We start from the raw sequence: 13,483 nt of genomic DNA on the forward strand, positions 1-13,483 counted from the left end.
CTGGTTGTCGGATCCAAGATGTAGCATAGCTCGTAACTGAATATGAAACCTTGCAGTTGATGGAGAGACTCTGGCCTGGCTGGACTGTCATGGAAGCAGGCTGAGTCAGTTCCACACCATGCACATCTGTGGAGGAAAACACATGGTGAAATCTCACACAATATACACTGCACATTTATTGTTCTTGTAGTAAATTAATGAATTGGATAAAACACTCACAGGAAGCAGCTGCCAGCAGGAGCAGTAGAGATGTAGAGAACATGGTGTGTGATGTTTGTACTGGGGTCTTCTCTGTTCTCCAAAGTTTAACAGAGTTTAAGCATCACATAAATAGAGTGATGTCCCACCCTGACTTTTTGATTTGGATATCTGCTGATGACGGGAGGACGAACGTATTTAAAACATATTTAAATCATGAGGAGGAGATTCGACTTATGGAGGATTAAATCTTTTCTATGATAGAAACCTCTTTAAAAACGTTTTTTAATTTATACACAAATAACAGTTGTTTTCTCAGTTCTGATTGGGCAGAAAGTGTTTTTTTTTTTTTTTTTTGTTAAATAAATGTATGTTGGTCCTTTTCAAATTTGTCTAATATCTTTGTTTAAGTTTCTGGGTTTTTTTTTCATCTTTCCACTTTTTTCTTTTCAGTTTCTTTTCTCACTTTTTATTATTCATATCTTCCATTTCTTTCACTTTTCCTTTAACCTCAGGCAGAATCCTACAAAGGTGCAAAGAAGAGCAGAGTCAAAAAAACAGGTCTTAAGTGTCCTAAACTGCAGGTGCAGCCAATCCAGGATAATGAGACTAAAGGATTCTGGGTAATCGATTTTTCCAGCATGGCCACTCTCACTGTGTGCTGCTGTCGCCCCCTGCTGGCTGCTGGATCTTCTAACGTGACTATAACAGAAAAAGTAGATATGCTTCCATGTTGTAGAGAAAACACTTACTGTATGTTCTCACGTCATTATCTGCTATTTGAGTAGCATTTACTAGCAGGTCTGAATATTCCTGCTACTTTTATTATAGTGCCTTTATTAGCAGACGCTTCTGTCTAGAGGAATGAACATTTCAACACTGCAAAATCCAGAAGAAATGGTATACAAGGTTCTTTCTGTAAATAAAAAAATAAAAAATAAAATAAAATAAACACTTCTCAGATGAAGCAGCAACACACATCAAGAAATAATTGATTCCAAATCCTGTGTCTAAAAGATTATTTCAGTTGAACAGCGAAAAAAAAAAAAAAAAAGATTAGACCTGGAAATAGATATTTTTAAACAGATTTAGATCAATAATAGTCGGGTCTCGTGATCATTCTGTTATAATGTACACTGTATGAGGAATTTTTGTACAGGGATGTTGTTGATGTGTATCACTGTGTGGTTCACGAGCGCAGTAATACACAGCTGTGTCTTCAGTCTGCATGTTCTGTCCTGTTAATGTTACTGTGCTGCTGGACGTGTCTCTGGTAACCTGAAACCTGCTTTTCAGTTTCTCACTGTAGAAAGTTCTACCATCATCACATATCTTTTATTTAGAGATCTAGAAATGGCTGTATTATTGTTCACTGGCTATTCATTATATACTTAATATAAAAAAAAATAAAACAGGATCAAATCTTTTCAATTACAGAAACCTCTTTATCAACTTTTATCATTTATGCATTTATAACAGCTGGAATTGTACATACAGAGAAACTCACAACAAGGATTAGATACTAAATATACTCCAAATATTTTGAATTAGGTTTGATTTGCAGGACAGAGTTTAGATTTTCATAAAGATGCAGAAATAAAGACTGCATTTCATCATCAAACAGTGTTGATTATTCAGCCTGGTTTCATGACACACTGATATAATACATCTGTAACATCTTAGTTTTAAACAATGGCTTTGCTGTTTTCTGCATTTTGCTTTCAGGTTTGTCTTCAGCCTTAAGTTCCAGCCAGAGATAATAAAAAGAAAAAACTGAGCATTTTATAGAGGAATGTTGACTGTTAATGTAGGAAGAGAAAATTAGAAGTAAAACCCCTTATGTTTATAATAAATGTCTGTGGGGTTCAGTTTCCTGCTGAGGGAATATTTACAGCTCATGAGGACGTGCTTGTGTAAGTTTTTGTACAGCTCTGCAGTCTGTTGTATCAGTGTGAGTCTCGTGCACAGTAATAAACAGCCGTGTCTTCAGCTTTCAGACTCTTCACTTCTAGATACAGCATGTTTTTATTGGTGTCTTTAGTGATGGAGAACTGGCCCTGTAGAGACTGAGCGAAATCAGTGCCAGTGCCACCATCAATGCCTCCAATCCACTCCACTCCTCGTCCTGGTTTCTGACGGATCCAGTGCATCCAGTGGCTGCTCATTGAGAATCCAGAGACAGTACAGGACACAGTGACTGACTCTCCAGGTCTCTTCACCACAGAAGCAGAGGAGGTCAGGGACTGTCCATAAGAATCTAGAAGAGAAGAGTAGAAGTAGGTTATATTATGGTATAATGTGTATAAAGACAGAATGGCTCATTTTTGTAGTAATCATCACATGAAAAAGTCTGAAACTTACATGAAATGAGTCCAAATAAAATCCAATGTCTTAAAATCATCTTTCTCTGAGTTGTGGTTTAATCAGATTTAAATTGAATGGGAGTGATATCTATCACAGAGCTCACTGGAAACTAGAAGAGACAAGAACATGCTGTTTATAGGCGACTCTATTTGAATAGGGAGTGTCCATGACCACTATGGATGTATTAAATCCACCTCCACAGGCTGCTCAGTGTAGAGATGATTATAATGACTGAATATTGTGTAGAACCAGTTCTTTGTAAGAACCGTTACTTATGCAATGAACCTATAAAAACATAATCCATTTAAATAATAATTTCTCCAAAATGTATATGTTTATGCACTGTACCATCAAATAAATGTATATATAAATTAGACAATCTGTCATCTTGCCCCCCTTGCAAATGCTTTTGAATTTTTCCATGAAATCAGGATCTTCATGCTGTATGTAATTCTGTTTAATGTCATGATGCTGATCATAGCGAAGTGGGAAAAGAGAGATCACCTAAATGTGCAGAAAGTGACAGATTGTAACTGATGAGTTTGCACAGACTGCCCTCTAGAGGCACAGAAGTGTCAACATTGCCAGAAAAAGAATAAGAAATCTGGAGGAAATGGGCGACGTACAAGGTTCTTGCTGTTAATAGAGCAGCAATACAGATTAAGAAATAATCAATTCCAAATCCTGTGTCCTAAAGAGCAGCAGTGTAACCGATGTAATGTTGTATTTTATTTTTATTTGACCCTACAAACTGAAAAAAATTAAAAAAATGATTTCATTCATTCATTAATGAAATACATTTGTGGAAGAGTTAGATAAAGAATAATCTGTGTATGTATCTAAATATGTATTTTGGACATTCTCTTACAATGTACACTCTATGAGGAATTTTTGTAGAGGGATGTTGTTGATGTGTATCACTGTGTGAGTCACGAGCGCAGTAATACACAGCTGTGTCTTCAGTCTGCATGTTCTGTCCTGTTAAAGTTACTGGGTTGCTGGACGTGTCTCCATTTCATATCAAATTAGGCAAAACTCTGACAAATCACTCAACTGTATTCAAACGGTACCTTATTTGTTGAACTCTGCTGCCTCCTTCGGTGGTTTTAAATAATGCACCTCAATCTATTATTTATACATTTTTTTGTGCAGCATAATTGAAATAAACAAAGTGTTTATAACAACTCTATTTATTTGACAAATATAAAAACAGTATGAATCCAATGTGAACAATAATGTCAACACAAATAAGGACAAAACCTGTTTTTTTTTTTTAAATATATATCAATAGATGATTTTTAACAATGATGTGGCCTGCAGAACAATTACAGCCAGTCTGGCTTCTAACTGAATTATAAAGTGATGCTGTCTTCACACATTTGTCAGAACTTAGAAGACAAAACATTCAGAGGAAAAAATATTTTCTGCCCCTAACGGTCTCCTGTACTGTGTGTTTTTGTACAGGGTCCTCGTTGATCTGTTTCACTGTGTTACGAGCGCAGTAATACACAGCTGTGTCCTCAGCCTGAAAGTTTTGCCCGTGTAAGATCACAGTGTTGCTGGAGGCCTCGGCTGTGTAATGGATTTTGTTCTTTAGTGAATCTTTGCTGCCAGTATCACTGGAGCTGCAGTACCAGCCGAAACATCAGGTTTTTCCTGATGCTTGTCGTATCCAGTCAGTACAGGTGCTTGTGGCGGTGTACCCAGTGATCTTACAGGGGATTGGAAAAGATTCTCCAGGCTTAACCACCATGACTGCAGGCTGAACCAGTTCAATACATTTAATTCCTGTAAACAAATTATCATGTCAATATTTAGGTGCATTCTTTCATACAGATATGATGAACACAATTATCTGTACAGCATATCTCCAAAATTCTCCACATAATTACCAGATGCAGCTGTTAACAGCAGGAGGAGAAATGTAGAGAACATGGTTTGAGTGAAAGCTGAACACAGAAACTGACTTCTCCTTAGAACACCTCATATTTTATAGGTGGTTTGATTTGCATGACAGTGTTTATGTTTTCATAAAGGCACATGCAGGCTGAAAGATATGAGGTATTTCCTGCAAATGTAAAAACACGTACACATTCACAACATATAAGAGCTACGGTACTGACTTTCAAAATTTGAAATAATACTCCAAAATATTTTTTTTAACATTTTCCCATCCATTATATAATTATATTTTACTCATGTTTATCAATATCTATTATTTCAGCATGTGATATTTTGGATGTGATGGAAAATGAAAAGGAACATGATGTAATCTATGTGTGGTCGTCTGGGAAAAGTCAGAAGATGCAGGTGAAGAAGAATTCAGGAAATCAAACAACTGGATATGGACTGTCCAAATATCCACAATGCTCCTGCATGTCAAAATTATTATGGTATTCAAATTAAGGTGCATATAAATTCCAGGTTTGCTTGGACAGAGTTCACACATTTTATCTCAAGTTTTCTGTAAATTAAAATAACCACACTGAGTTTTTAGACATGATGTTCATTTAGGACTTTGTCCACTGCTCATGGAAAAACATGACACAAAACACACTGATAAAATTTTATATTTTTGCTTTTGCTTATGAACAGTTTTCTGTACAGGATGTTTTTGTACAGGGATGTTGTTGACGTGTTTCACTGTGTGTAACGAGCGCAGTAATACACAGCTGTGTCTTCATTCTGCATGGTCTGTCCTGTTAATGTTACTGTGTTGCTGGACGTGTCTCTGGAGATACTGAACTTATTTTTCAGTTTGTCACTGTAATATAGGCTTCCACCACTATAGATGTACCCAATCCACTCCAGAGTTTTTCCTGCAGGTTGTCGGATCCAAGCTGTATGATAGCTTGTAACTGAATATGAAACCTTGCAGTTGATGGAGAGACTCTGGCCTGGCTGGACTGTCATGGAAGCAGGCTGAGTCAGTTCCTCACCATGCACATCTGTGGAGGAAAACACATGGTGATATCTCACACAATATACACTGCACATTTATTGTTCTTGTAGTAAATGAATGAATTGGATAAAACACTCACAGGAAGCAGCTGCCAGCAGGAGCAGTAGAGATGTAGAGAACATGGTGGGTGATGTTTGTACTGGGATCTTCTCTGTTCTCCAAAGTTTAACATAGTTTAACCTTCACATCACATAAATAGAGTGAGGTCCAGCCCTGATTCTCAGATTTGCATATCTGCTGATGATGGGAAAATAACGTATTTCAATAGTATTCAAATCATTAAAAATCAGGTTTGATTTGCATGACAGAGTTTAATTTTTCATTATGGTGCAGGAGAAGTAAAGACATACTGCATTTTCTGCTTACAGAAAACATGTCCACATTCATTAAATATAAGAACTACTTACTATTTCATCAAACAGTGTGGATTTTCAGTCTGGTTTCATAACACACCGATTTAATAGATTTGTATAGTCATAGCTTTAAACAATGTCTTTGTTTTTACTTCATTTTGCTTTCATATTTGTCTTCAGCCTTAAGCACCAGCCAGAGATAATAATAAGAAAAAAATAATTTTACAGAGAAGTTTTGACTGTTAATGGAGGAAGAGAAAAGGAGAAAATAAACCTTTTTGTTTATAATAAATGTCTCTGGGTTTCAGTTTCCTGCTGAGGGAATATTTACAGCTCATGTGTTTATATTTGTGTAAGTTGTTGTACAGTTTTGCAGTCTGTTGTGTCAGTGTGAGTCTTGTGCACAATGTCTTCAGCTTTCAGACTCTTCTAGATACAGCATGTTTTTATTGGTGTCTTTAGTGATGGAGAACTGGCTCTGTAGAGACTGAGAGAATGTTGTGCCAGTATCAATGTAAATGATCCACTCCAGTCCTCATCCTGGTTTCTGACGGATCCAGTGCATCCAGTAGCTGCCTTTTGAGAATCCAGAGACAGTACAATACACAGTGTCTGACTCTCCAGGTCTCTTCATCACAGAAGCAGAGGAGGTCAGGGACTGTCCATAACAATCTGGTAGATGAATAATCGTCAGCCAAGAACATTCTTAATAGACCTGACTCTATTTATGGTGTGTCGTGTCCATGAAACTCAGAGCTTTTCAATTCTTAACCACAGGCTGTTCATGGTTTCACTCCACCACTAGGAAGAGATGGGTCACAGGTGGAGGTACAGGAAAATTTCAAGGTCAACACTCTGTGAAGCCTGGAATAAAAAAAACAAACTACAATATTTATATATTCGTTTTCTTGTCACTCAGTTTCATGCATGTATTTTTTCTTGTCCAGTTTCTGTGTCTTTCATTCTATAGCAGGTTTTCCTAAATTTTATTGAAACTTTCTAAATAAAACCTTGTGCTTTGCATTTAATTGCAGCTGGATTGTGATTGTGCAGTCAGACCCACTGAATGAGATCATGATTATAGCCTGTTAAACCACAGTGCTGTTGCTTTCTCGGTTCTGATTGGTCCAAAAGTGTCCTGGCTATAAGGTTTATATCTGCATGGCTCTCCACATAAACAGATAAAAAAACAGGTGTGATTGTTGGTATGGTGAGGTTTCTATGAGGAGATGTTTATTTATTCTATTAAGGAGTCTCCAGTGTGAGAACTTGGTATCAGTCAGAGGCAAAGCTGTAAAGAAGTTTAAAGAAAGTCTTCAGAATGAAAGTTTTTCTTTGTTCAAAGTAACAAACTGCAACTTCATGAGAGAGAAAAAGGAGAGACGCTGGTGAGGGATGAGCTGTTGATACTGTTATAACACAAGTGGCGTACTAATGGTTTGTTGTCTTCAATTTATAAATAAATAAATAATTCCCGAATTAGAGTGATAAAAGAGGAACAATAGTTTATTGTGGATTCAGCTACAGAGTGAGAAAAACAGGCTTTCTTATAAATAACTGTACAAGCAGGTTTAAATAAAGCTAAAATGAAGCTTTGGGGAAGGATTTGAGTGCATGTGCACTTTTCAATGTTGTTTCATATATTTTGTTTTCTTCCTCTTTTCTTGTTCATTCTCCTCTCCACCTTTTTCTTTTTAGTTTCTCTTCTCAGTATTTAATATTTTTACATTGCTTTTCTTTCACTTTTCCTCTAACCTCAGGCAGAGACCTGACATACTGTACCAGTCACCCCTCTACACAGGTATGACAAAGTTTTGGTCAAGTGCAGGTCTTAAGTATCCTGTCTGGCAGGTGCAGCCATTACAGGTTAATGAGCCTGGAGAATTCTGGGTAATTGAGTTCTCCCATTTGGACACTCAATGTGTGCTGCTCTCGCCCTCTGCTGGCTGTTCTACATTGAGGTTCGAATTGAAAGATTTTTAGGGGTTTGGATATAGTTCACACATTTTATCTCGATTTTTTTGTAAAGTAAAATAACCAAACAGAGTTTTGACAGATATGGATTATCAAATATCCATGATGCTCCTGCACTGCAGAATTACTATTGTATTTAAATGAAGGAACTTGTTGGGAGTTTGTACTTGTGCAAGACTGGAACTGTATGTGGTTGTATTTTATAGATTAGATGTTTATGTAGAATAAAATAACTAAACAGACTTTTAAGGCATGATGAGCACTGTTCACGCAGACCTCTGTCCACTGTTCATGATCGATCATGACAAAAATACAACAAACAACAGTTTTCCAACTTTTGAATATTATCTACCCTCAGGGAAATTCCTGACTTACAGTCATCCCACTACAAATATATAAAGGTCTGTATTCATTAGAGTTCTTAAGTATCCAAGCTGGCAGCCAATCCAGGTGAATGAGCCTGGAGAATTCTGGGTAATTGAGTTCTCCCATTTGGACACTCAATGTGTGCTGCTCTCGCCCTCTGCTGGCTGTTGCTGTTTCTTTAGTGACAAAATCAGAGAAAATAGATATGCTTCCATATCTATAAGAGGTTTGTTTACAGTTGCACAAACTTATGTGTCACTGTGCATCTTTGCAATTAAATTAAATAAAAAAACATCAGTTTGGAACAACAAGTGGTTATTTTATACACACTGTTTGGATCTCTGTGGGATTGTTGAACATTGTGAGTGTAAGTGTAGGTGAAGTTTTTGTACGGCGCTGCAGCTGTTTTTATCAGTGTGTCCTCGAGCACAGTAGTACACAGCTGTGTCTTCAGTTTTCAGGCTGCTCATGTGCAGATACACCTGCTTCTTGCTGTTGTCTCTGGAGATGGTGAATCTTCCCTGAACGGACTGAGAGTAGTATTTGTCACTACCACTCGGAGCAGAAATCAATGAGATCCACTCAAGACCTTTTCCAGGTGCCTGTCTAATCCAAGCCATATAATAGTCAGCAAAGGTAAATCCAGAAGCTGTGCAGGTCAGTTTATGAGACTGATCAGGTTTGATGATCACTGAATCAGACTCGATCAGTGTCTGACTGCAGCAATCTGAAATACATCAATACACAAATTTAAGTGTGATAAAAAGTATGAAAAATAATGGCAATGTTTCTCTATATGAAATAAATAATAATACTAACATTGAATAAACATTGCTAAAGTAAAGTAACTCAAAACTCTGCCTGGTCCCATCTCAAAGAATGAACACAATTCCTGTTGCTGGAAATGAACACAAACTGCTGCTGTGTTGTCGAGCTGAATGTATCAATATAAATGGTTCAAATGCAGAATTTGGTTTTCATGACACGCCCACTAGAGATGTCAAAAGATTCAAAGAGGAATAACCATGAAGAGAAAACACTTACTGTAAGACTCCAGCTGTGTTTCATGCTGTCAAGTCCATAACTGCTCTTTACTCATTAGATATCACGTCCTTTTAGTCCATCACTGTGTGTCACTGTAACACTCAGAACTACATGAAGATTTCTGATCACTGATAATCACTGAATAACACAAAAAGTGTCTCAGTGAAATCCAACAGAAGTAGAGGAGCTCAGTAAAAGTTTCTGTGAGGAATGAAACACTTGGGGGCATGTTGAAGATTTTCAAGATTAGGTTTGGTTATTAGTTTTTAAACATGTAAAGCAAGTGGAATGTAATCTGTGATATTAGTTTCATTAAAAACAGCTGAAATAGTTAAAATAATAAAATATTCTGAACTCAACTGATCAAAATGTATTAGTTTGTGTTAAATGAGGAAATGAAGTTAATGTCTGGGTTGAAGTGTTTGTAATGAGGGGATCAGTTACTCAGGTAAATATCGTGATTCTTTAAATGCAGAACTGAATTTTGATGATGGTGATGATGTTTATGTGCAGTGCTGCTGCTTTCATGGTCTGTTGCAGTAATACACAGCTGTGTCTTTAGCCTGCATGTTCTTTCCCTGTAAGGTCACACTGTTACTGGAAGTTCTCGGATCAAAGGTGAATGAAAACTTGTAGTAAGTGAATATGAATCCTTGTAGCTGATGGAGAGACTCTGGCCTGACTTGACTGTCATTGAAGCAGGCTGAATCAGGTCCTCACCATACACATCTGTGGAGGAAAACACATGGTGAATGAAAACACAGAAATAGAGTGATGTTCAGCCCTGATGGTTGGATTTGCTACTGATGATAAAAATGTATTTCAAATATATTTAAATCATAAGGAGATTCAAATGTAAATAGAATGAAGAGAATTCAGGAGGACATCAGTCCTCTTTCTGTCCTTTTCATCTCATTCATTTGAACCTATGCAGAATTGCATATGAGCACGTCAGGATGTGTAATGAAAGGATAATCAGCAGTTCTAATGGGGCTGCAGATATATAAATATACAAAACTAAAAATATACACAATTGATAAAATAATAATCTCCAAAATTAATTTACAGTATTTATACACTGTACCATAAAATTAATTAGACGTTTACATATAAATTTATATATAAATTAGACAATGTCATTTTGCTCCTCATGAGATTTTCCATGAAATCAGGATCTACATGTTGTATGTAATTCTGTTTAATCTGAGTGTCATGATGCTGATCATTGTGTAAAGAAAAACACCTAAACAAAGCAACAGATTAAAACAGATGAGTTTGAACAGACTTCCCTCTAAAGGCACAAAAGTTTCAACATAGAACAAGAATAAGACATTTGGAAGAAATGGGTTACAAGGTTCTTGCTGTAAAAAAAAAACACTCACATGAGATACAGATCAAACGAATACATTTCAAATCCTGTGTCTTGTGATAGATAGATAGATGAATAGATAGATAGATGAATAGATAGATAGATAGATGAATAGATAGATAGATGAATAGATAGATAGATGAATAGATAGATGAATAGATAGATAGATAGTATATATAATGTACACTGTACAGGATGTTTTGTACAGGGATGTTGTTGATGTGTATCACTGTGTGTCTGACAGTAATACACAGCTGTGTCTTCAGTCTGCATGTTCTGTCCTGTTAATGTTACTGTGTTGCTGGACGTGTCTCTGGAACTGAACTTATTTTTCAGTTTGTCACTGTAATATAGACTCCCACCGCCACTGATGTACCCAATCCACTCCAGAGTTTTTCCTGCAGGTTGTCTGATCCAAAATAGTAATCATAACTGAATATGAAACCTTCATTTAATTTGTTCTTTTCTGTATTCCATATGACAAAATAATGCTGTACTTGCTGATGGTGTTTTTATATGAAAACTGAAGAGCAATGTATTATAGTATGAGTAAATATACAACAAATGTCTGTGTTTTCACATGAGCAGTTTCATTATATTTCTGTGTTTAGATTCATTTAATTTGAGGTTTCACAATAATCCAAGTGAAAAAATTAGCAATCAACACATAACAACCATGACATCTTCATTCTGTCAAACAATTGATGGGATGAAGTAAAAATATTCTTATAAGTAATCAGATATTTTACTGCACAAATTATTATTTAAATTTAGCATGTTTTTATTGTGCAGGACTGGTTTGTGTGTGATATGTTCACAGATTTAATATAGATTTTTCTGTAAAATAAAAGAACCAAACAGAGTTTTAAAACATGATGAACAGCATTCACTGAGAATTTTGTCCACTGTTCAGGTAGGAATATGACACAACACACACCATACTGATAAAAAGTTGTATTTCTGATTTTGTTGATGAACAGTTTTCTGTACAGGATGTTTTTGTACAGGGATGTTGTTGATGTGTATCACTGTGTGTCTGAAATCACAGCTGTGTCTTCAGTCTGCATGTTCTGTCCTGTTAATGTTACTGTGTTGCTGGACGTGTCTCTGGTAACCTGAATCCTGCTTTTCAGTTTCTCACTGTAGTAGTGCTACCATCCTGTTTCTACACTCCAGAGTTTTTCCTGCAGGTTGTCGATCCAGTTTGTACAGTAGGTACTTGTTACTGAATATCCAGACACTTTACAGGTCAGAGTCAGTGACTGACCAGTTAATACTGTGGATCTGATCTGGATCAGCTCAACAGACCACCTGTTAAAAAGTTATTTCATGAAAAGCAAAAAATATATAAACTGTATATGTTAAATGTAGAAACACTTACAGTGTAATCTGCAGCAGCAGCAGTAGTGATGTAGAGATCATGGTGTGTGTTGAAGCAGAATCAGTAAAAGCTCTTGGTCTGTTGCTTAAATATATAAGGACATTTGCATAGAGACACTCCTTTTTAGACATTTAAAGCAATCCTACATATGTATCAGTATCCTTCCTGGATCCATGAATGTGTAATAATACAGATACATGTCTAAACATACTAAATGTGTTATCTTCTTTTCTGTCTGATTTTAATATTCCTTTCTTTTCAAATTAAAAGACAAAATCATGAGGCTAATAAAAGTAGAATACAGTCTTAGGTTTGTCACATGTTAAATTAAAAAGCTCCTCTGTAATTATATGCAATATCTGACTGTCATAATATTGAAATGAGAAGAAAGCTATACAACATAATTATATCTGCTGTACTTTCAATAATTGTTTAATATCTTACAACTGATAATCCTGAAGAACTCAATATTTTTGATTCTGTTAATTTCTTTTCAAATCTGTTTTAAAGTTGGCTGCATTCAGAATAAGAACAACATACAAACAGACACACACACATGATGGTTAGTATGATGATGTATTGAGGCTTTGCTCTTTATGGCCATATAACAATCATTTATGGAACCATGAAATCATCTCTTTAAATATCTTGTTTACAGATAATTTCTGTCATTTCACTATCTAATCAAATCAAATTGTTCATTAATGCAGTAAAATGATGTGATGAACAAAATACACAACCTCATAAAATTTAATGACTTGAGAGTCAGTTTTGTCAGAAAACAAGTTAAAACATCAGTCTAATAATCTAATCTAATATATAATATAATAATACAACTGTGTCCTCAGCCTGAAATGTTTACAGTCGATGCGCTTTGAGAGCAAACACAGTTACTTCAAAAGATGCACAAGGCATCTAAAAAAATTTCAAAAACCTGTGCTTGACTCTTTCAGAGAGACATCAAATGTTCCAGGTCTTCCTTTCTGCTGGGTCAGTCAGTCCTCCAGCATTGCAAAATAAAAGATGGCTCAGCATTTTACTTGGAGCTTTACAGTGAGCAAGTTAAAGACGCAGTCCTACATTTTGGTTTCACTGAAAGGAATACAAAGATTCCAGTAGATGTTCAGTACAATGGCCTTGCTTACAGGAAGGGCCAGTTTTTTGTCATGAAGTATGATGAGTCAGTGGAGTTTGGTGAACTTCTGCTGATTTTTGTTAAGGATGATTCAGCTCTTCATTTTCTCATGAGAGTTTATGATGCTGAATTTATTTCTTACTACCACATGTACTCAGTAAAAAGACAGAGTGCAGACTCATCAGTGAACTGATTGACTTGTGGCCATTGTCATCTTATGTGAAAATGGTTACCAGATTATTCCACTGAAGCACAGCATCTTGTCAGACTGAATGCCTTCATTTCATTGGACCAGAGACCAAACTCTTTGTGTGTGTCTTCACAGATATGGCTGAAT

General features: G+C 36.1%; 2 gene segments (V, D, J or C); both read right to left on the bottom strand.

The window, feature by feature from the left end:
* Nucleotides 1-1,988: 1,988 nt before the first annotated feature.
* LOC124397183 lies at nt 1,989-2,611 on the bottom strand. The segment is given in 2 exon segments: nt 1,989-2,455; nt 2,560-2,611. Coding segments are annotated over 2 exon segments (351 nt in total).
* Nucleotides 2,612-5,174: 2,563 nt separating this feature from the next.
* Nucleotides 5,175-5,735, bottom strand: LOC124397181. The segment is given in 2 exon segments: nt 5,175-5,510; nt 5,604-5,735. Coding segments are annotated over 2 exon segments (351 nt in total).
* Between the last annotated feature and the right edge of the window lie 7,748 nt (nt 5,736-13,483).

This window comes from Silurus meridionalis, chromosome 14 (assembly GCF_014805685.1).
Source record: "Silurus meridionalis isolate SWU-2019-XX chromosome 14, ASM1480568v1, whole genome shotgun sequence".
NCBI classification, from domain to species: domain Eukaryota; kingdom Metazoa; phylum Chordata; class Actinopteri; order Siluriformes; family Siluridae; genus Silurus; species Silurus meridionalis.